The sequence below is a fragment of the Candoia aspera genome, chromosome 2, assembly GCF_035149785.1.
Source record: "Candoia aspera isolate rCanAsp1 chromosome 2, rCanAsp1.hap2, whole genome shotgun sequence".
In the NCBI taxonomy this organism is placed as follows: domain Eukaryota; kingdom Metazoa; phylum Chordata; class Lepidosauria; order Squamata; family Boidae; genus Candoia; species Candoia aspera.
This window is the reverse complement of record NC_086154.1, coordinates 42,421,035-42,445,313: the sequence shown is the minus strand read 5'-3', so window position 1 is coordinate 42,445,313 and position 24,279 is coordinate 42,421,035. Positions and strand designations below refer to the sequence as shown.

At 43.5% G+C, this 24,279-nt stretch overlaps 2 protein-coding genes across 4 annotated transcripts in view; one reads left to right on the top strand and one right to left on the bottom strand.

The window, feature by feature from the left end:
* The window catches only part of SLC41A3 (solute carrier family 41 member 3), a 40,154-nt gene extending 18,823 nt beyond the window's left edge, over positions 1-21,331 (bottom strand). The window contains exons 1-5 of one of the 3 annotated variants that reach the window (XM_063291681.1): positions 20,837-21,331; positions 19,018-19,331; positions 7,458-7,565; positions 6,354-6,425; positions 4,809-4,953 (exon numbers count right to left, since the gene is read on the bottom strand). In XM_063291681.1, coding sequence (XP_063147751.1) covers positions 4,809-4,953; positions 6,354-6,425; positions 7,458-7,565; positions 19,018-19,323 — 631 coding nt within the window. In that variant the 5' untranslated portion in view covers positions 19,324-19,331; positions 20,837-21,331. Of the gene's footprint in view, positions 1-4,808; positions 4,954-6,353; positions 6,426-7,457; positions 7,566-13,273; positions 13,507-19,017; positions 19,505-20,836 lie in introns of those variants that run through there. The other 2 variants (XM_063291680.1, XM_063291683.1) reach the window with 2 other exon arrangements.
* Positions 21,332-21,871: 540 nt separating this feature from the next.
* Positions 21,872-23,839, top strand: TIGD1 (tigger transposable element derived 1). The gene has a single exon (XM_063296425.1). The coding sequence runs from the start codon at positions 21,872-21,874 to the stop codon at positions 23,654-23,656; it is 1,785 nt and encodes a 594-aa protein (XP_063152495.1). The 3' UTR covers positions 23,657-23,839.
* The last annotated feature ends 440 nt before the right edge of the window (positions 23,840-24,279 follow it).

Below are 24,279 nucleotides of genomic sequence, written 5' to 3'. Positions count from 1 at the left end.
TGTGCCCAGCGAATTTCTTTACCATTTAACTTCCTGGGAGTTCGTAAAGCTTGGAGGTTTTTATGATCAGTCCAGACTTCAAAGGGGTGTTTGCAGCCCTCTAGCAAGTGCCTCCAATGTGTCAAGGCAGTTTTGACCGCAAAAGCCTCTTTTTCCCATATGTGCCAATTACGTTCAGAGTCATTGAATTTGTGCGAGAGATAAGTGCAAGGGCGAGGGAACAAGTTGTCATCTTTTTGAATCAGGACCGCCCTTATAGCCAAATCTGAGGCATCTGCTTGAACGATGATGGGGCAATTTGGGTCTGGGTAGGCTAATATGGGTTCTGCTGTGAAAAGAGCTTTTAAATGCTCAAATGCAGCTTGGCATTTTTCTGACCAAACAAGCTTTGCTCCTGGAGAAGTGACATTACAAGTTTTCCCCCTCCCTTTTGTTTTAAGCAAGTCTGTCAAGGGGAGTGCAATCTGCACAAACTGGGGGATAAATTGTCTGTAAAAAATTGCGAACCCTAGAAAACTTTGCAGCTGGCATCTGGTGCAATGTGGTTCCCAACCCCTGATGTCCTGTACTTTGTCCGGATCCATCTCAATGCCATTGGTGGAGATGCGATAGCCCAAGTAATCTAGCTGATTTTTATGGAACTCACACTTGGAAAGCTTAGCATAGAGCTGGGCATCCCTTGGCTTTTGCAGGACTTTTCTAACTAGTGGGATGTTGTCATGAGTAAGGATGGCGAGCAGGGGGCTCCCATCCAGACTGTCAAGCGCATGCATAGCACTGAGGAATTGTTCAGCCATTCAAAGAGACACAGATCGGGACCGCCTTAACCCTGGGGGGTTATATGTCTGGGTTTTCCCACGCTTCTTCAGTTTGTTAGGATTCCAACTGAAGAAGCGTGGGAAAACCCAGACATATAACCCCCCAGGGTTAAGGCGGTCCCAATCTGTGTCTCTTTGAATGGCTGAACAATTCATCAGTGCTACGCATGCGCTTGACAGTCTGGATGGGAGCCCCCTGCTCGCCATCCTTACTCATGACAGATGTGGTCATCTAGTGTTTCAGCATGGATTAGAATGTCATCCAAATACACCAAGACCCCCTTGTACAAATGCTCATGTAGGACCTCATTGATATATTGCATAAAGGCTCCAGGTGCCCCAGCCAGCCTGAATGGGAGAACCTTATACTGGTATGACCCTAAAGGGAAATTGAAAGCCATTTTCCACTCAGCCCCTCTATGATGCGGATTCTGAAGTAGGCTTCCCTGAGATCAAGTTTGGTGAACACTTTGCCTTTTGACAGGTGGGATAACAAATCCTTCATCAAAGGCAGAGGATATTGGTTGGTGACAGAGATGGCATTTATTCTGTGGTAGTCGGCGCAAAGCCTCAAGGAACCATCCTTTTTCACTCTGAAAAGCACTGGGGCTGCCAGCAGGGAGTTAGCTGGTTCAATGAATCCCCTGGTTAAATTTTTATCGATGAACTCCCTGAGTACTTTTTTCTCAGTTTCTGACATGGCGTACATTTTTGGTTTAGGCAGCTTAGCCTCTGGGTCAATTTCAATGGCACAGTCAGTTTTTTTGTGGGGCGGTAACTGGTCTGACTCCTTTTCATCAAACACGTCTGCAAAATCAGCATATTCACTGGGTATGGCTGCCTCTGCCCCTGGCTTCCCCACCAGCAGCTGACTCAGTAATATCCCTGCCAGCTGGGCATCCCTCTGCGTGTGCACTCGCGGTGGGGGGGCTGCTAACCCCGACTTTGAAAATTAAGGAACCAGTTCCCCAGTCGACTTGGGGTTTTCTACTTTTTAGCCACGGGAGTCCAGTATGATTGAATAGTTCGCTATGGGGGCCACAATAAATTGCTATGTCTCTTTGTGCACCCCCCAACGATGGTTTCAGTTCGAAACTCTACTGGACCCCCATGGGCAATGAAACTATCCATCTGGGTGAAAACAATAGGTTGTTTAAGTTTCTTAGTTTTGAGGCTCAATGTGTTGATTAGTGCGGGGTGCATTAAGCATTTAGTACACCCAGAGTCTGCATGGGACGCGGTGGCGCTGCGGGTTAAACTGCTGAGCTGCCGATCGGAAGGTCGGCAGTTCGAAACCGCGTGGCGGGGTGAGCTCCCATTGTTAATCCCAGCTCCTGCTCACCTAGCAGTTCGAAAACATGCCAATGTGAGTAGATCAATAGGTACCGCTTCGGCGGGAAGGTAACGGCGTTCCGTGAGTCATGCTGGCCACATGACCCGGAAGTGTCTATGACAACGCCGGCTCCAAGGCTTAGAAACGGAGATGAGCACCGCCCCCTAGAGTCGGATTCGACTGGACTTTACGTCAAGGGAAACCTTTACCTTTACTTACACCCAGAGTCTAACATAGCTGTCAAATTGGCTTTGTGGTGCATTCTTAAGTTTTTTAACTCCACCCTGATCAGCAATATGGGGCAGTCATCACTCACCAGTGGGACTTCTTCCTCCTCCTCAGCAGCTGGCATGGTGTGCCCAGGATTTTCCACCTGCTCGCAGGTGCGATTTAGAACAGGTGAAATTTGTTTCCCAACGGCTTCTGTTCCTCTGGTTCCGAGTCCTCACTTGACTCCAGCAGTGAGCCAGGCTCCAGTCTCTGCAGGCTAGCGTGGTTGCCGTGGCTCCCTTGCGCTTGGGTGGTGGGGTCTTGGTTGGTTTCGCTCCCGATTTGACTGCCTCCGCCCCTTTGTGTGGACACTCTGCTGCCCGATGGGTGTCTTTGCCACATTTGAAACAGCCGCCTCTCTTCCAGGCATGTTCCTTGGTTTCATCTCGCGGAACAGCATTCTTTGGGCAAAGGGGAATTGGCCCGGAGCCCCGGTATTCCTCCCCGCTGCCTGCACTCTCAGTTGCCTTTGGAATTAGTACCGGGTGTTCTTGACCTTTCCGGCTAGGCAGATCCATTCTTTTAAGGTGGAGGGGTCTCCTCTACGTAACGCCCATTGCAGGATCTCCGGTTGCAAGCCACCCTTGAAATAGTCAATCATGGTGGTCTCTGACCAATCTATGACTTTCCCTGCCAGGGCTTTAAACTCCATAGCATACTTGGCTACACTCTTCCCCCTTGCCTGAGTTGCTGGATGGCCAATTCGCCCTCATCTTATCTAGCAGGTCTTCAAACCTCTTCCTCAGGGCTTTCATGAACTCTCTTAAGTTATAAAGTTCAAGTGCCATGGCATCGTGCAGCTGTACATACCAGTCTACCGCGGCTCCGTGAAGCCTCACTCCAACTTGGCTCACCTTTTTGTATTCGGTGGGGAAACAAGTCCCAAACCCCCGCATGTAAATGGATACGTTGGTCAAGAAAAACGCCAACTGCTTGGGGTCGCCGTTGAATTTGACTTGTATCTCCTTCGGGGTTCCCAGGTGCACTGACTCTGTCGTGGGGGCTCCTACCGATCCCTCCTGGTTCTCCGCATGGCCTCTGCTCCTCTGCCATCTGATTGGTGAGTCGAACTAACTTAGGGGGTTACCGTGCGGCATCAGCCTCGTTGATCCGGTGATGCCCCCCTGGAGACCTGGGTGGAGAAATCCCCCGATGGATAGGCTAGGGTGTTGAGGGTTTTCGATACGTGCTGCATCATCACTTCCATGGCTGACATTCTCGCCTCCAACCCCCAAATTACTTGTGGGGTTCCATGGCCTTCTGTTGCCATTCCACGAGACCCCGGGCTCAGCACTCTCACTTGTGCTTCCGGGGGGGGGGGGTGTACTCTCCCTTCTACCTCCTTCATGCCGGATTGCACGGGTCCCATCTGCAGCTCTTCCACTATAATATCCGGAGTTTCGGGTTCTCTCGCAAAGTCGAGGGTGAAGAGTGTGCTCTCCAGCTCTGTGGTGTTCAGCCAGGGTTCCACTTCACACTTGCTTTCTCCACTCCCAGAGCTCTCTGCTGATTCAACCTTATCTTCTTCTCCCTTGGTGTACAGCACTGTCCGCTTGGTGGAGGTTGAGGGCGATGGCTCCTTCACTTTGGTTTTTCCATGTTTTGGCATTTTTCGTTAACTCTCAACTGGGTAACTTTCCCCAGGAAGAGTTCTCAAATTTACTTAGATTTGCAGCTTAATGTCAGCCCTGGCTCATTCAAGCATTCACACAATGACAGTCAGGAGACCTGGGTCCTTTAACTGTTTTAATGAAGTGAAATGATCAGGACAAGAGTAAAGCTGCGAATGGAGAATTCCTGCTAAAACATACATTTAAAACTACATTCCCTTAATTGCTTTCTTTTCCTTCTTCCCATGGCAGTATGTCACCCCCCTTCCCATCCAGGTGGTGTTGCTGGTGTATCTCTACTGACTGGCCTTGAAGTGTACCACCATAAATTTCTAGCCATAATAATGCAATTCACACTCCATCCCAACACCCCCTCCCATCTGGCGACAGAGAGTCTTACCCAGTGATAACGAAGCAATGGAAGATGCTCTTATAAGGGGTTCTGAGAACCTTTTGGTCGGAGGAATCTGACACCGGCCCACTAGTAGGGCAGCTTGCTGTGTCTTCTTTCACTCAGCACAAGGCAGCTTCCTAGAAATAGGTTGCCGGTTAACGTATATGGTAAGGTACCTCCACGCTCCTGTTTATTAATGATACAGTCCAAGTGCCTTCCCAAGGGAAGGGTCCAGATTGGCTACAAATAGTTATGGAAGAATGACCAGGAGCCAGCTGCGAATTGTTTGTGCGAGGAGCAGAAACAAAATTTCAAAAGCAGGGGCAGCTAGAAATAATGGTATTCCAGAAATCAGGAGAGTTAAAATAACAACAGCAACTCACCCAGGAAGAGGGCAGCTACAAATGCTGTTGTCAGGCTGCTGGCACACAACACAGCTGCTTGGCTCAGCTCCAAATACCCCTTGGAGAGTGCACCTAGAAGGACGGCTGCTACAGATGCCAGAAGACCTACCACGGTGGCCTGTACCTGTTCAGCAGAAACAATGGAGAACAGAACATCTCAAGAGACTGTAGTGTGAGACCAGCCCAGAAGCATTCCTGCAGGTCTCTCTTCCACGTTGCGTAAGCATCTACCGCGGGTGACTCGTTAATGTGTGAAGTCTCCCCAACAGCATCATCCCAAGGCTGATTAAGCTTTTCAAGCAGAGAAAAGCAATATGTGTTTTTGTCCTTCACTTTATCTCTGCCAGTTACTCTTTTCATTGTACAGAGCTACTTTTCAGACAGACTTGTGAAAGTAAGTTCATGTGTGAAATAGCCAATCTGTAACACATGAAATGAATTTCACCCTCCACAGGCTTCTCTTGAACAGATACCTTAGGCAATTATTTTTAGTCAGCTGACAAATGTTTCCTTAAGCAACAAAAGATTAAAAACTTCATCTAAGAAGGTTGTGTGGAACTAAATGTCTGGAATGCAACAAGGACTTATCTGCATATAATGTGACTGGAACCTTAAATTTATAACTTATAGTTGTTCAGGTGCTACTGAACTGTAACTTGTCACAATTCACTTCCAGGATGCTGGGAGCTGCACTTCAGCAATATTTGGTGGGAGAGCACAGATTTCCCCATCCATGAACTAATAAATTAAACCCTGTAACTAACAAAATAATTAGATAGCCACACTAATAAATCAATTAATATTTTTTGCTAATGTCAATATTTTATACTTAATGACGTATCTTTTTGTGTGTTTGATTAAATGGGTATTGATTTGAGAGAAATGTAATCCAAAATTCTATTTCTGTGTAATAAAAATTTTACTGAATCGCTAGAGGAACCTCGATATCTCTGGTAAAACAGGACATTTCACAAACATGAAAAGTACTGGTGTATGAGTCATATGACCTATTTTTTAAACTGTTAAGCTTAATTGGACTTCTGAGTGATATGGGATAAGTTGCAAAGTGATAGGAAGTATCATTTTCTGGGCTAGTGAAGGGCATCTTCTGTGTAGGCCTGTCCAATGTCTTATAATACCTAACAGACCTGTGGCTGTAGGTATCTGGTGCTTCCAGACTGATAGCTCCTAATGCCACCAATCAAGAGGTAATATGTAATTATTCTGTCTTTCCCTCTTGGCTTAATTTCTGTGTAAGAAAAAAAAAGTAGGGAAAAATACTTGGAAACAGAAATGTTATAAAAGCTGTGATCCCTGGACCTTTCCCCTAAAATGCATAAATAAACAGCAGCCTCATTAAGAAACAACAATCATCAAGATTGCACAAGAAAAGACAGGACTTCCATTTCTGGAATGATACAGTTAATAAATAGCTGTAGGACGTGTACACCGGCTCAATTTTCCAGGGGCTGTAATTGACTAGTATTATCCAAAAGTCTCCATCAAAAATTTAGATTTGCCTACCTGAATCAAGGCCAGGTTGCAGATAGCCATTTTCCATTTTTCTTGTGTATTATCCATCCGGCCAGTATTAGCCTGAAAGGCACAGAAGACACAATTTAAATCTTACTGGGAAGGGAAGGGAAGGGAAGGGAAGGGAAGGGAAGGGAAGGGAAGGGAAGGGAAGGGAAGGGAATAAAATTGCACCTATGCTTTGCCAGGATGGTGCCAGGGCACTGCTGTTGGTTTCTTTCATTTTCATCTTTATTTATGAAAAACTTTTACAGCTATGCCTGTGGGGAATGGATTTCTTTTTCCTTCCAACTGGCAATGTGACCAGTATAAAAATAGATTTTCAAGGACTGTGGCCCAGTTTGGAATACATTTTGGTGCACACAATCAGGAGTTACAACTGCAAGGTATCTGAATTCCATACTCATCTCTGAGAGAGATTGTTAATAACCCTTCCCTCTCACAACCATGGATGGTAAATACTACATCTAGCATGTTGTTACATTACGTAGGGCACATAAAAACTCTATTGCAGAGATCACATTTATAATAGTGAAGAACTTCACTCCTGTCTTTCTGTAGAACCGGGTCAAGGCCTTGTGGTTTTATCTCTAAAGTGGCTCCCTCAAACCGCACCAACATCAAGAACTGCACCAAGAGGCCACAATAAAATTATGACTTTTTTCTGCAGAGAAACAAATTTATTAATTAGGTGAAGCTTGTGTACTAAAGACCTATTTCCTGCAGGAGAAATCTTGTACGACACTAAGTAGGATGTGGAGGGGTGTGTGGAAAATGGGCACATTTAGATTTTGACATGTTTTCTGTCTCTCTCTTAAATATATTGTTGGATCCCCAAAATATAATGCTTTTCAATGGTATAGTAGGGAAACAGGAAATACAATTCTAACAGAAATGCTGTTCATGACCACCAAGGAAAGTAAAATATACAGGTCCAACCTGTATAAGCAGATAAGAACTATCGAGCCACCTATTACTATGCAAATCCATTTTTCACTACTGGATAGTTGATGACATGTCAATACTTTTCTTGCCAAAGAAGAGCTCTGAATCCTTCTCTGTATGTTAAACACACAACCTGAAGAGGACACTTACAGCTGTAGAAAGTCTAGATGCCAAGGTCATTTCAAGGTTGCCTTTCAAACCAACCAGGGCTGGAATCAGAATAAATAATTCTGTGATTGTCATAAATACTTTCCAGTGCTGAAAGGGAGAGAAGCAAGCATTAATCCATTGTGATATTAATTGTAACATGCACATTCATACAAGCTTTGAACTACTGTACTGCATAACTTTCCCAGCAGCTTTGAATTGTATGCTGCTTTTCAGTGTGGAGAGGTCCTCCATCAATACAACCTTTGAAACTGCCTACTAAATACCTAAGTAACTGTTAATAAAGAAAACTGAAATAAGCCAGCATTCTTGTGACAGTCCTATAAAAATACATAACAAAACTGAAGGCAAACTATTTTTATTGGACCAAACGTTTATTAGTATCCTGGAAACTTACTAGGTAGTTGCAACTACATCGTTCAACCTTTCTTTCCACTTATCCACACTATTTGAGATCTTTTCAGAATCACGAAAAAGGCCATTAAATGCTGTATTTTCACTTTATAGATCCAACACAGCAACCACAATCACAAAAGAAGCCAAAGTAAGCCAAGCCCTCTCTTCTTCTTTGACTGTAGCACTGCAGCTGCATTCTCTCCAGGCCTCTGGTGAGAGGAGAAAAAGGAAACAGAAAGCTTTTTTCTTGAGTCTCCAACCAAGGCTCTGATGGTCAGCTGATTTAATCCTCTAAAAATCAGACTTTATACATTGAGCAGAAGGTCACCCACTGTATGACATGCTGTCCTGGAGATAGTCCCTGTACCTGTACAAAGTGCAAACTGGACCAGTCCAGGCAGTCTGGAGGAATATAGGATTAAAACTCTCCCTGGATCATTTTTCAGAAGCAGGTGAATTTACCTATCCTGCAGTGCAAAATGCCAGTTTGCTTCTTGAAATATAAATGATGTTTTAAATACATGAAACCACGTCATCTTTCATAGCATGGAAAAAACAAAAATCAGATCCTGGTGGAAAATACCAAGCAAGCTAAGAAGGAAGCCAATCTACTGCTCAAAAAAAGGAAATTTCTCTCCCTCTCTCTCTCTCTCACACTCACACACACACCTTAAATTCTTAATCAAATTGGTGAGATGTGGGCAACAGTATGATAGCTTGTAAGATAGTTTCTGGATTAGGGAAGCTTGCACAAAATAATGTGAGTTTGCTTGGGTACAACTGGATTTTAGTTGCCCTTGTGACAAACTGGCCCAAATATGCCAAAACAGGTTGTTTTTGTTAGGTAATTCTGCATGTTGCACCGGTTCAACTAGGCTTACAACCTTATCTATCATCTATCTTACTAAAAAGCGTTATTTATTATTTATTGAACTTCTCGACAGCCCAACTCATATACGACTCTGAGAGGTTTACAAATAATAAAAATAACATATACCTAAAAAAATACTTTGTGTGTGTGTAATATAATATAAATATAAAAATGCAAAAATATAAATACAAGATGGCAAATCAAGATCTTACCATTGGCACCATCACGGTGCCAACCACCTCCATGCATGGCTATCCCCCTCCCACCCCAAGCAAGGTGGCATAATCAGGTTTTAACCCCCTTCCTGAAGGCCAGGAGAGTGGGGGCCTGTCTTACCTCCGGGGGTAACTTATTCCAAATGGCAGGCGCGATGGCAGAGAAGGCCCTCCTCCTGGACCCTGCCAATCAGCAATCTCTCATGGACAGGGTCCGTAACATGCCCTCTCTGCCTGCCCGGGTGGCATGGGTCGATGTCACGGGGGTGAGGTGGTCCCTCCGGTAACCTGGCCCCATGCCATGCAGGGCTTTAAAGGTGATAACCAACACCTTGAAATGGACCCGGAAGCAAACTGGTACCCAATGAAGCTCATGCAGCAATGGTGTTATATGTACCCTCCTTCGGACTCCTAAGACTGCTCGTGCAGCCACATTCTACACCAGCTGTAGCTTCTGGATACTCTTCAAGGGTAGCCCCATGTAGAGTGCATTGCAGTAGTGTCATACTCCCCAATCAAATGTTCCCAGAACATCTTATTGTACTCGCATCCATTTTGCTGCATTCCGTGTCAATCTGCGAGTCGACCAGCAGGGAGTGGGAGCATTGTTGGAGTGTGAATCAACTTGTCTGGACTATCTTTCAGCACCAAGGTCATCCACAGAGAACCGTTATGGCCATCTGCTGGCATGAGAAGGAGGGGGCGCATACCTAAGGGGGCAGTGGGGGGGAATTTGACTTTACTGATACTTTTAATTATAGAAACGTGCAGGAATTTTCATTTGCAATTTTTTCTCTGTACTGAATGCTTTGCACCATTAAAATAGATTTATAAGCAAAAGCTTATGAGTCATAATTAATTGGGAAGTCGAGTGTTCAAGTCATCACAGTAGTGTATACAGGAGATGACTAGGGCATAAGTGACTGACTGGTGGGACTCTCGATCCAGGAAAGGGTGTAGCTGGTGAACAACACAAAGCTGCGCAAAGGCTCCCCTGGCCATGGCTGCCACCTGTTCTTTGAGCAGGGGCCGTGAGTCCAGGAGAACCCCCAGGTTCTGCACTGGATCTGTCTGGGGCAGTGCAATCCCATCCAGAGTCAAAGATGGTAAGTTCCCAGATACCCGGGAGCCACCAACCCACAGCCACTCCATCTTACCAGGGATCACCTGAAGCCTGTTTTTCCCCATCCAGACCCCCACAGCGTCCAGGCACCAAGAGAGGGTGGTCACAGCATCACTTACGTCACCCAGGATGGAGATGTATAGTTGAGTATCATCAGCATATTGATACCTCACCCCGTGTTAAAGAGGAGTGGAGAGAGTACCGAACCCTGCAGCACCCTGCAATGGTGGGGTTGAGGGGCAGATCTCTCCTCTCCTATCACCACTGATTGGGACCGGCCCTGGAGGAAGGAGGTGAACCAGCGCAAAACCACACCACCCACCCCCAACTCCCTGAGCTGACCCAAAAGGATACCACGGTTGATGGTATCGAAAGCCACTGAGAGGTCAAGAAGAGCCAGGATGGATGCACTGCCTCCATCCTGCTTCTGCTAGAGATCATCCATAAGTGCGACCAATGCTCTTTCTGTCCCATATCTGGGCCTGAAACCTGACTGAAAAGGGTCCAGATAATCCATTTCATCCAGTTATGAGAAAGTCTTATTTGACCCAAGCCGTGATGGCTGGCAAGAATCAGTATTTATGGGCTGTAACCCTGGGGCTACTCTTTGCATAACGTTGCTTACCCCCAAACAGCATAGTGTGATGGGTATGTATGTATGTGCGCAATTTGATCCAGAATCATTCCTTTTGGCTGGAAAGAGCTGTCAGGCATCTTTATTATTGCAGATTCTGACTAGTAAATCATCTATTCATGGGGAACATCAAAAATGCTGAAAGAAGCAGAGTTGGGACAATTTACTAATAAGACAGTACTAGAAAACTCTTGAGGATAAAATGAAGAGGCATGCCAAAATATTCTAGCGTAAAAGGATAGCGCGTTGGTGTTCTAGTTAATCAGCTCTTATGTTCTGAATCATGGAGTAAGTATTAGGAAAGATAGGCTACATCTTGCTGAAACTGAGAAAAGTAGCTTTGTAAATCTGCTTGCTAATCTTCTAAACAAGACTGCAGATGTTTGAGGGCAACAGCAACTTTGCTAATAGGAAAAGGAGTCTAAATATAAATATGTGATTCTCTAACCAGCTTCCAGACTTTTTAAGAAGATGACATCTACAGTATGCAGGCAGTGACAGAAAAATCAGGTGATCCCAATACATTAATTCTGAGAATGTAAATAGCTTAATCATGTTGACATATAGCTGTTCTTTAATGTATTAGGGTGGCAAATGAAGGCAAGTATCCTGAATGAACAGTAGCACTAGCAAGTTGATGGACTTTGCAGTGACCTCTGTAATTATTTAAAATTGGAGTCAACAAATTCCTCCCCTGCCTCCACCTTTTGATTTCATACTTTACTTAATACTATTTAGTTTATAAAGTGTGACATATACTGTATAGGTTGCCCTTTGTAAAGTGGATACTGTACAAACAGCAGCACAGCAAGAGTTTTATATCTGGCTTATTCTTTTTTATGCTTACTTACAACATGGCTGAAATGTGTCCATTTGCTTGGAACAATAAGCCAGCTCTTTAATTTTATCATCTGCTTGGTGGCCAATCCTGCACCAAGTTATTTTAGACTGAAGAACATGAAGTGCAAGAGTGTGTTGCATAAATGACTTGAAAGTGAAGAGGAAAAACATAATAGAAAGTGCAGTTTGTGGTGGTAAGAGATTAGTGTAAGCTTTTTTTCATTCCTTATACATAATGCATTAATGGGCTGTTTCCTTTTCTGTTTTATTCCTCTAAACCAGAGAAACCCCTCAACCGGCAGAGAATTTCTACAGGATTATCATTACTACAGTATTCCAAAAACAAACAAAATAAACATATTCCTATGCATTTTAAATACACAAGTAAATCTGAATTTACAGTACTGCCATTCCACTTTTCACCCTCTTTTGCTGATTATCAATCAAGTAGGGAAATATATGTTTCTAAGAATACTGTAATGGCACAGTCCAATTAAGTAAATTCCACTGAGATCAAGGAGGCTTTCCCCTAAGTATTTAGCTGTAGAGCATTCTGTGAAGGAGTAATTATTCCTTGGCTGGGTTCACACAACATGCTAAACCCTAGTATAATTTAACAAAACATAGGTTAACGTAGCTTAACAAAACACAATGATTCCTATGGCCAGACAAATAAATTATAGCATGTTTTAAAATGTTAATCTGATTCACACAACATGCTAGGCCTCCAGAACCTGTTGAACCACCAACTATCCAACTCTGACTTAACCTACTCTAATGTTTTGCATACAAATCCTGTCTTTGTATGAGCGCAGCTATACACACACTGGGAGGATTGCTATCAGACTCAAAGGGCCTCTGAAACAGAGTAATCATAGATAAGAGTTCTATTTATTTAGAGGAGTCCTGATATATGAAGGAAATTATCTGGGCCAGCAACAGCCATTCAGCCCTAGACTAGGAAGTCAGAAAGCATCTATCCACTAACCCACTGGACCAGCATGGTAGATTATGCTCCATAAACTAACTTCAGTGAGGAGGCTTTCAACCTGCAGTGGATTGATTCAGACTGATAATAATTACACACACATGTACACACACACATCTTTCAAATGGCCCCATTAGGACAAGTGAAGAATATTCCTTAAGAATAATTCCAGTTTGCAGGATGTCAGCTGAAAAGGAAACAAAACAAAACAATTTTAAAGGAAAAGAGTGGGTAGAATTGGCCTAAGAGCTGAGGGTACCAGGAATTAGGACCAGGAATTGCTTGTATCCCAGCTTTTCCACAATAATCTCTGCTGGGGTTTTCCACTTAGATTCTAGGCAACATGAGTAGCTTCCTTGTCACAAAAAAAAATCCCAATCCTGGGAACACAATACTCTTGTGATATTGCATGTGGCATTTCCCAGTAATTTAAAATTTCCCCAAAATATCCTGGTTTGTGACTAATGAGAATGTTCTGGGATCAGTTCAATCCTAATATATCTGCTCCAGGACACTTAGAAAGAACTACAGGTGTTGATAATGAATGAGAGCCTTTCACCCAACTCAGTCTGTCCACCAAACTCTCTGAAGAGCTCTGACATCCTCACAGAAGACACTTTTCCCCCAGGCAGGTAGCACAAATACTGCACCTAGCTATCAGCTGTATCAAAAATACATGCTCATGGTCAGCCTACCCCTCATTACCAAGGTAGTTGAAAGGACATACATACTTGAACAATATCCATCACCACACCGGCAGCTACCAGGCCTAAACCTGCCAAGATATATGGCCCGAAGATCTGTGATGCAATGGAGAAGCATGTTTCTGGAAGGAATCCCCTGCGGGATCTGACAAACTTACAAGTAAAACCTCTGAGTTTCTTCTCCCGGAAGCACAGCTCCAATTTCAGCTCGGTGATCACCATGACTGAATGCCATTAACTCATACTAAATAAGCAGAGGACAAAAGGAAATCCAAAAATTGGAGGTAGCTGCACATTCCAGAGTTTCAAGGCACCTTTAGATTACAGTTGTACCGCCACATGTCTCAGGATCTGATGTCCTTTTCTTCTTCCACAAGTTTCAGGGGATAAAACTTCCTCTCTGCCTCTTTGTCTAATTTTTTCACGTGCCCTTTCTCCAAACAGCTTAGAATGAAATACGTCTTCCCAACTTTGTGAGGCAATTTAAACTGAAAGTCCATGATGAATACAGAGTCATCTTGGGTGCTGCAGAGCTGAAGAGGGATTTAAACCCAGTCTTTGCAGTCATCCTCTAACCCCACCTCAACATTATCTGCACCACACCAATCAATCAATTCGATAAGAGTCTGGTTACTACAAATAAAACCAGCAATCTTCCTGAGGAATGCTGGTAGGTCTAAAAAAAGCTTTCTCTGATTGCTTAGCTGCTTTCTTGAGGCTAATCCAAAAACTCTGCTTGCTTAGCTGCTTTCTTTCCCACACTAAATTGGTACAGAGGAGGCTGAAGAAAGCTGGGCTTGAAGTTATAAGTCCTGTGGCCAACGTTAATTGAGGAAGAAACTTGGAAAGTCACCTTCAGACATTAGCTTTCTGCACAGGAATAGAAAATAAAACAGCTGCAGTTTTCCTGTTCCTATAGACAACCACACTCCAAAATCTAGTGTTTGTTGCCCTCACTTTCTTTTACCCATGGAAGGTTTCCCCTCTGGATACACAAACCCACCCAGACAGAAAACTCAGCACACAGATGGGGACACAGTAGACAGTCAGCTTGGGAGGATGAGGGAGGGGAACTGGCAGTTGGAGCTCAGGATTCTTTCAGCAGGGGGAGGACAATGAACCTCATCCTTCATGAGCCAATGGATAGAGGGAGGAGGGAATGGCCTTGAAGGACAGGAGGAAGAGCCCCTACCAAGGCAATGGTTAGATAAGAGGGCTTGAGCCCAGGCCAAGAAAATAACTTGCTTTGCTTTCCCAGGCTGTGTTGCTTTCCCTGGGGAGGAGGGTATAATGGGCTGTGAGAATAACATTTTGAAGAGGAGAAAGAGTCACAGCCAAGGCAGTGGTCAGATAAGAGAAATCTGAGCCTAAAGCAGGAATGCAATTTGAGAAAGCATCTTAGACTTGACCCTCCCTAGTTCTCTATCCTAAAGATAGAAGGGGAGGCATATGCAGAGTTGCAAGATTCTGTTCCTGTAGTTTTAATATTCATGACTTTGGTGTTCAAGTCTGGTCTACCTCGAAGGGCTGACACAATGGATGGGGCCTAGCTGCTCTTCCCCAGGCTGTGTTGCTTTCCTTGGGGGCAGGGGAGGATACTTGTTTGCCTCCTAACCACTCCTCTGCCCTCTGGAAAGCTTGAGTGCCTGCTTTTTGTCTTATACACATTGAAAGCAATGTGATCATGCCAGCAACCCAGGGCTAGGAGCCACAGGCATGCTACATAAACAGCTTACTCTCTTGAAATCCCTTTCTCTCCAATCTCTCCACTCTGCAAGGGACGGAGAAAAAAAGCAAGCAATTTTTGTAGGCAACCTCTCCTTTGCCTGACCCCTTCCTGCTGGTGTAATTGCATTGCTTTTAATGTGTAGAAGAGCAAACAGCTTACTTTCTTGATATCCCCCTCCAATCTCTCTGCTCTGTGGGGGAGGGGGAGGGTCAGGCAAAGGAGAGACTGCCTAAAGAAATTGCTTGCTTTTTTTCTCCCCACCATCTCGCAGAGCAAAGAGGTTGGAGAGAAAGAGATTTCAAGAGAGTACTGTAAGCTGTTTGCGTAGTGCACCTATGGCTCTCAGCCCCAGGCTGCCAGTGTGATTGCATTGCTTTTGATGTGCAGAACAGCAAACAGCTTACTTTCTTACAATCCCTTTCTCTCCAATCTCTCTGCTCTGCAAAGGGAGGAGGGAAAGAAAAAAACCACAGGTCAGGCACAGGACAACACATACTGACTGTAATGGTGATCATGCGACTGAGGGATGCTGTGAAGGTATATATATAATAAATTCCGCTACTTATTCACAATTACTGCACATCTATTTGCAGGACTGCCTGTCCCTGAGAGTATCTGCCCATTCTACCAGAGCAGTCAGAGTACACATGCTCTAGCTCCCTTCCCTGAAATGTTGCCATCTAGTGGGACCTCAGAAGCATGCCTTTTCCGTGGCTGCCCCAACTTTATGGAACACCCTCCTCCCAGTGATCCAGCAGGCCCCCACCCTTTTAGCCTTCTGGAAGGCCATCAAGACCTGGCTTCTCACCCAGGCACCGGGGTAGAGTGAGGCTGTCTTAGGTTGGTTGTTGGGTCATCCCAAGGGGATGACTGAGGTCCTGGGTTTTGTTTTTGTTTTATGGTTTTATGGGTTTTTTTAAAAATAGTTCTAGGATTTTATTGCTGTTGTGAGCCACCCAGAGTTGTGTTTTAAGATGGGCAGCTGTACAAAATCTTTTAAATAAATAAATTAGTGATCTTGTCTAAGCACTCTTTTCTATATCTTCTGTAGTTTTAAAAGAAATATGGCAGATGCTTATATAACCATGCTCAATCCTGAAATGACTATTGTTTTATTTATCACAGTGCTATCAAAGGAGCTCTGCTGGGGAAGAAGTTGAGCAACTGCCTTCAAGTGTCTTTTCTTAAAGAATTTGCTCCATCCTGCCCTTTAAACTAAGAAGACCTAATTGCTGCCAACACTTTGCTTGAGGAGAATCTCTGCAAAAGGTCTTAGCGTACGGAAAACCTGATGTGGAAGATCTTACTGAACACAGATTTCAAGCTGCACAGGGCTCTAGAGATAAGTTTAATCCCTATGAACCAGTGATGATGGCTGATTTTCCCACCTATTACATATTTTCTATGGATTTTTTTTCTAATTTTAAAAATGAACTATTTCATTAAATTTATCGTAATAGTTAATTAAGAGTGTAAGTGAAATTGGGCAATGCCAGTCAAATCTAAAATCAGTCTCATAATTAATACTGTTTCAGATAATGATACCGAAGGACACAGTTTTTTTAGGTATGCTAAAACTAACCAGTAATATTTTTTTTTAATTCCCCTCCATTTTTTCCACTTGGATTGTAATCTGAAAAACACTCATTAAGGAATAAATACCTCTGAGATATGTAAATATTCATGGGATTACGCTCTAAAATTTTAAATAATATAAAGGAAAACTTGGTAACGTTGCCAGATCTTAAAGGGTTTAGAGCAAGAAAATTAATTCCAATAAAGTTTTAAGTTTGAATATGATATATAAATCACATTACATATATGACTGATTATTTCTCTAAGTTATTTGAACTAAATAACTAAGTTATTTCTAACTATTTTCTTTTTCTCACTGAACATATGCAAGCTATTTTAGGAGGCTTTATACTTAAAATAAAAACTAAAAATATTTCAGCGAATAAATATTCAAAAAACACTATTCAAGCATGACCTGCTATGACACACGTTTATAGTTTATGAAATGTATGCCACAGAAGATTGTGGCTTCAGCCATCTATCCATTCAAGACAGGGAAATGTTTTCCAATTTAAAACTGCTGGGTAGCCCACATATTCCTGCTTTAAACTTTTGTTTGAAAATGGACCAGAGGCCAATGGAGTTATTTCAGCATGGGTTGATGTGTTTACAATGACTTTTTCTCAGTTAATAGCTCAGCAGTTTGAGAACAGACAGTCTTTCCACTACTTTCACCTTTAGGCCAGCTCATGAGATAACTTTTTATATGCTATCTATATGATTTTTATAACATTATTAGACACATCTTCTCCTCAAGCAAAAACAGAAGGGTGAACCTAGGACAAAAAAGGGTGCTCATCTCTGCTCTAACTGAAATTTGATCGTTTATTGCTATATCCACTCTGCCTATGTTCTTTAGGCAGAATGTTCTTTAAGGCTAGATCCTCTCTTCCTGTACTCTATAAAATGTCATGCACAGGGATGGTACTATGTAAATAAATGATAACTTCATCATCTTGATAAAGTGGAAAAACCAGTTGGGAAATAAGCCAGGCTTGCCAACAGAAAACCAATACGCTTCTGGAATATCAAGCATAAACCTCCCCTAGGTAATTGGCTAAATCAGTCTAACTTGGTAGCACTGAAATCTTTTGCAGGAGAGCCCTCGAAGTGAATGCACACAGAATCCCACACCAGCCTCCATGTATTCAGGGGGGGACTAAACTCACATTGGCTCAGTTGGGTATAGAACATCCTGAAATACTGTAGGCAAGGTCTTATGGACCCAACTGATTTCCTTCATGCTGAACAGCAACATGAAATTAATGCTAATGAATTAATACTATTCTTAATTAATAGCGACATGAAATTAGCGCTAATTAATTAATACTAATGAATGCTAAATATGAACTCTAGCCCAGAGAAAGCTGTCAGAGCAGGCAAAAGGGATTTTAATGTCATCCTATCAGAAAGACAAAGGGCAACCTGACCTCTTACCTCACTAGTTAAATAAATCAGATAGTGGTTGCAAGGATTTCAGTGCTGAAAAAGTAACCTATTGGAATAAACTTAATCAAATGCTTGTTTAAGTTTAAAAACAAAAGCCTGTTTTTATTTATTTTATACAGTTTATCTACATTTCACTCCAGTGAGGCTCCAAGTGGTGTACAACAGTAAAAATAGGAATAGCAGTGCAAGATTAACGCAATAACAATATTTAAATAAAGTTTACTTGTCTCTAATTTCATGCTGAGTTCTTTCAATTAAATCTTTAAAGCTATATTTGTTGCAGCAAGATTAACTTCTCAGTTGATTTGTTTAAAATTATGCCTGCTTCAAAGCCTGCTGTTTCATCTTAGAGCTACTGCACAGAAGACAGCTTGCAATATAAGATTTAAAAAATACATATAAAATCAAAAATCAGTGGGAACAAGCAAAGAAAAATAAGGAGAAGCATAAGATTATCATAAAAAAAAATCCTAGGAAAAGATAGAACTTTGACTTGGATCACATGTAACTGAACATGATACTAAGACCGAGTGTTATAACCCTTCTTGGTCGAGATGCTGGAAGTGGCTACAGAAAAGCCTCCCCCAACCTGGAGCCCTTCAGACACATCGGACTGCTACTTTCATAATGTCCGCTAGTGTGCTGGCCGCAGGATTATGGAAATTGTATGCAACCCATCTGGAGGGCCCCAGGTGAGGGAAGGCAGCTGTAAAAGTACTTGCATGCAGATTTACTGTGCTAAGTCCAATGAGCCTTATGATCAAGTGCACATAAAACATACTCTAAAAGGCTGAGCACATCTATAATTACTTAGATTTAAATCTCAGGGAACTCCCCAATGTACATGCGCAGCACAGAGCCAACACAGCTCTGAGCAGGGAAGGACTTCAAAATCAGACAAGCTATTATTGTTCACCTGCCACTGGGCTGTGTGTATGTAAAAAAGAAGCACGGTCAAACTTGTCGCTAGGTGTCCAAATGCAGCAGAACAGATACACAGAACCCCCATTTGCCTTACCTGAACATAATCCAAGACCATGCCTGCCAGGACCATGCCCATGCCTGCCAGCAGGTAAGGCAGGAGCACCTGGAGGCCAATAGCCAGGGCCGATTCCTCCTGAAGCTTTGCCATGGCCACTTTTGCCTCGGGAGGCTGCTTCTGAGGCAGGAGCAAAGGGCCATCCTCTGGGCCTTGGCTGCCAAGTTTGCTCTCTTTATGTTTACTCTTGCTCTTTGCTTTGTGCCTCGATCGCTCTCCATTCCTGGTCCGACCTTCCTTCCGGCGCTGCCGAGTTTCTTCACCCTTCATGTTGATTTTTCCCATTCAGGAGTCTTTTGGGGAATGGGTGAGATAAAGCCCAGGACAGCCAATCAATCAATCAGTCGATAAAAAAGGAGGAAGAAAGTGATAAGACAGAATATCCCATCATATTATTTAGAAAGAGCACCCTGGTATTCTTTTTCTTTTGCACAGCACCACTTCTTTTCCAAACTATGCCAGCTCTTCCCAGGGACACACATTTCACCAAAGGACTCCACCATCTGCTCTCAAAGGGTCTCCAGCCCATTGATGAAAATGTTAAGCAAAGATCTGCCCACTTCTTGCCGCCATGGCAACTGAAGAGTTCCTCCCAAGGGCCTCTGAGCTTCCCAAAGAAACAGGCCCATTCCCCTGCTAATTAATAAAAGGCATGGATGACATAAAATACACAACCCACCAAAATCCAGAAATCTGAGTTTCTAAAGCTACTTTTGACCAACCTGCGGGATGGTTGGATTTCAGTGAAATCAATGCATCTACGAGAATCAAAGCTATTTCTTGGATGCAAAAGTCATCTAATATATCTCCGGTTTATTTATTCAGCCTCTCAAGTCAATGCCCTTCAGCTCTGTTGGATCATAATTCCGATGCTGTCTAGGGATAGTAGGAGTTCTGTTCAACCCAGCTAGAGGGCAATATACTGGGAAATCAGCATCTATTTATTCACCTCTAGGATCCTTTTTTTTTTCTTTTCCATAAAATATAGCTTCAGCTTTTGGAAGTATCTTTCTCAGTAACTGGCTGCCTATTTTCACAGGTCCCACTGCACCCTTTCTATAACTTTCTCATTCCTGTTGCCAACAGCCAATAGCATCCCCTTATTGAACTTTTCACTGCTGTTCTTCGAATAATATTTTTGTATGTCCAGAATGACATTCAAACACAGCTGGGACGTTCTGAAAGAGGGAAATCAATCCATTCTATTCAGTGCCGCTTTAAACTTATGGAAAACCAGGAAGTCTGCTGGAGTGAACTGATGCAAATATTTTGCTTTGAATCCATTCCAGACTGCTGATTAAATCAAAAAGTATATCAAACTTGTGTTTATGTGGTAACAAAAACAGAATAGCTTAATGGGATTCCTTCAGTACTGGCACTAAACTTCAAGACCATCAGATTGTAAAACTGATTAATCTCTTGGGGTTGGAATGGGATTGCTTCTCCACCTCCAGGTCATCCATCACAGTGAGTGGCAGCAATCGGTACAAGGAATTGCATGGGATGAAGTATAGGTGGTATGCCTACCTTTCCCCTCTCGATTAGCTCCTAGCCTCAGTTTCCCTGATGATAATAAAATACACAGAAAGCACTACATATATAATGATCGCAAAAAAAGAGTTATAATTCTGATCTTGCGATTTCGTCATACTAGAAAAACCCACCCGGACCGAGATAAATGCAAAGGACAGGAGGACTCAAAATAGAGCAATCAAGTTTAGGGAACCGTCTGCTCCAAGGGACCTTTCCACAAATCCCGGGAGGAGAGACGCGCCCATCGCGATCCCTGGCCACTTACCGGGCTCCTTTGTCTTTTCTCGCCAGAGTCTACCGCCCCCTGCGGCCCAGAGAAGGCACAGCGCGCATCTGCAGCCCAAGCAAATGAGGACAAACAGCGCGCAAATGGCAAGGCGTGGCCTCGTCCACATCTGGAACGGCGTGTTCTCGGGCGCCCTGGATCTTGCCGGGTGTGGAGCCGCCTGGAGGCCGCTCGGCTTGGTGAGGCAACCCGCAGCCAAGGCGAGCGGAAAAGGAAGCGCCGCGCCAGAAGGGGAGGGCGGATGCCAGGAGATCGGGGAAAGGGCGCGGGCAGGGGCGGCGGGGTGCAGAGGGAGCCGCCGCTCCTCCGCCGACACAGCGTGGCGACCCCTTATGCGCTCACAGGGGGCAGCCGGCCCGTGGCCTGTTAGGGAAGCGGCCGAGGTTTGCAGAGCCCGCCGCGGCCTCCTTCCTGCAACGCTACGGTCGCCGCTCCGCTTGCAATGCAGTCGGCTTGATTTGCTGGCATATCCAGGAAGTGGAGATAATCTGTGGTTACGGGGGAGGAAAAGACTCTGCCCGCGCTGATAGGCAGCTTGGGTTAGTTCACATTAGCCTTCCCCAACCTGGTGCCCTCTAGATGCATTCGACTAGGGCTACCACGTCTTGGCTGGAAATCCGGAAGATTATTAATCGTAGGAAATTCTTTGCTGCCTTCTAGTGGCCGTTCGAAGAGTTGGTACACGGGCTTTTGACTTAGACTCTCAGGTTGGTGGCGAAGTTGGGAAGGTTGCCTCGCGAGTTTTTTTCTTACCCCGGAATGGAAGCCATATAGGATACAGGCATACCTCGTTTTATTTGCGCTTCGCTTTATTGTGCTTTGCAGATTTTGCTTTTTTTTTTTTTTACAAATGGAAGGTTTGTGGCAACCCCGCGTCAAACAAGTCTGTCGGCGCCATTTCTCCAACAGCATTTGCTCACTTAGTGTCTCTGTGTCACATTTTGGTAATTCTTGCAATATTTCAAATTTTTTCATTATGGTTAGATTGAAATCGGGCCAATTAATAACCCTACAATGGCCTCCAAGTGTTCAGGTGAAAGGAAGAGTCGCACACCTCTCACTTTAAATCAAAAGCTAGAAACGATTAAGCTTAGTGAGAAAGGCATGTCAAAAGCCGAGCTAGGCCGAAAGCTAGGCCTCTTGCGCCAGACAGTTAGCCAAGTCGTGAATGCAAAGGAAAGATTCTTGCAGGAAATGAGAAGTGCTACTCCAGTGAACATACGGGTGATAAGGAAGCGAAACAGCCTTATTGCCGACATGGAGAAAGTTTTAGTGGTCTGGATAGAAGGTCAAACCAGCCACAACGTTCCCCTAAGCCAAAGCCTAATCCAGGGCAAGGCCCTAACTCTCTTCAATTCTATGAAGGCTGAGAGGGGTGAGGAAGCTTCGGAAGAAAAGTTTGAAGCTAGCAGAGGTTGGTTCATGAGGTTTAAGGAAAGAAGCTGTCTCCATAACATAAGACTGCAAGGTGAAGCAACAAGTGCTGATGTAGAAGCTGCAGCAAGTTATCCCGAAGATCTAGCTAAGATAATTGATGAAGGTGGCTACACTAAACAACAGATTTTCAATGTAGACGAAACAGCCTTATATTGGAAGAAGAAGATGCCATCTAGGACTTCCATAGCTAGAGAGGGTACCTCAGTGCCTGGCTTCAAAGCTTCAAAGGACAGGCTGACGCTCTTGTTAGGGGCTAATGCAGCTGGTGACTTTAAGTTGAAGCCAATGCTCGTTTACCATTCCGAAAATCCTAGGGCCCTTAAGAATTACGCTAAATCTACTCTGCCTGTGCTCTATAAATGGAACAACAAAGCCTGGATGACAGCACATATGTTTACAGCATGGTTTACTGAATATTTTAAGCCCACTGTTGAGACCTACTGCTCAGAAAAGAAGATTCCTTTCAAAATATTACTGCTCATTGACAATGCACCTGCTCATCCGAGAGCTCTGATGGAGATGTACAACGAGATTAATGTTGTTTTCATGCCTGCGAACACAACATCCATTCTGCAGCCCATGGAACAAGGAGTGATTTCGACTTTCAAGTCTTACTATTTAAGAAATACATTTCGCAAGGCTATAGCTGCCATAGATAGTGATTCCTCTGATGGATCTAGGCAAAGTAAATTGAAAGCCTTCTGGAAAGGATTCACCATTCTAGATGCCATTAAGAACATTCGTGATTCATGGGAGGAGGTCAAAATATCAACATTAACAGGAGTTTGGAAGAAGTTGATTCCAACCCTCCTGGATGACTTTGAGGGGTTCAAGATGTCAGTGGAGGAAGTAATTGCAGATGTGGTGGAAATATCAAGAGAACTAGAATTAGAAGTAGACCCTGAAGATGTGACTGAATTGCTGCAATCTCATGATAAAACTTTAACGGATGAGGAGTTGCTTCTTATGGATGAGCAAAGAAAGTGGTGTCTTGAGATGGAATCTACTCCTGGTGAAGATGCTGTGAATATTGTTGAAATGACAACAAAGGATTTAGAATATCATATAGAATTAGTTGATAAAGCAGCAGCAGGGTTTGAGAGGATTGACTCCAATTTTGAAAGAAGTTCTACTGTGGGTAAAATGCTATCAAACAGCATTGCATGCTACAGAGAAATCTTTCGTGAAAGGAAGAGTCAATCAATACAGCAAACTTCACTGTTGTCTTATTTTAAGACATTGCCACAGCCACGCCAACCTTCAGCAACCACCACCCTGATCAACCAGCAGCCATCAACATCAAGGCAGGACCCTCCATCGGCAAAAAGATTACGACTCGCTGAAGGCTCAGCTGATGATTAGCATTTTTTAGCAATAAAGTATTTTTAATTAAGGTATGTACATTGGGTTTTTTAGACATAATGCTATTGCACACTTAATAGACTACAGTATAGTGTAAACATAACTTTTATATGCACTGGGAAACCAAAAAAACCTGTGTGGCTTGCTTTATTGTGATATTCACTTTATTGCCGTGGTCTGGAACGAAACCCTCAATATCTCCAAGGTATGCCTGTACTTTATTAACATTTTGCAGGAAAGCCCAGTAAGAATTGATGCAGTAATAATTAGTCTTTAAGGTGCTATAAGAGAATTTCTTGTTTGGAGGTAGAATGACACCTTTCCACATACAAATATGAATTATGTTTTTTAAAACTTTTAAAGAAAACATTGTGCTCTGAGAGCTTTCTGTCTCCAAAGCAGAAAATAGATATTAAATAAATGCCGACGTAAAAATGAAAACAAAAAAAGCTTCCTGTTGCAAATCATGGTATAGTGATGAACAACTGTCAGAAATAGAAATAAGGATTCAAAATGTCATTTGGGTTTTTCTTTTTCTTTTTTGAAGTGAGGTGAGGTGGAGAAGGTATGCTAACAGAATGGGAAAACTCGATATGACTCATCAGTCATGACATGACCATGCT

Coding starts and splice junctions, on each gene's coding strand:
- TIGD1 (XM_063296425.1), top strand. CDS start 21,872: ATGGCCTCCAAGTGTTCAGGTGAAAGGAAGAGTCGCACACCTCTCACT.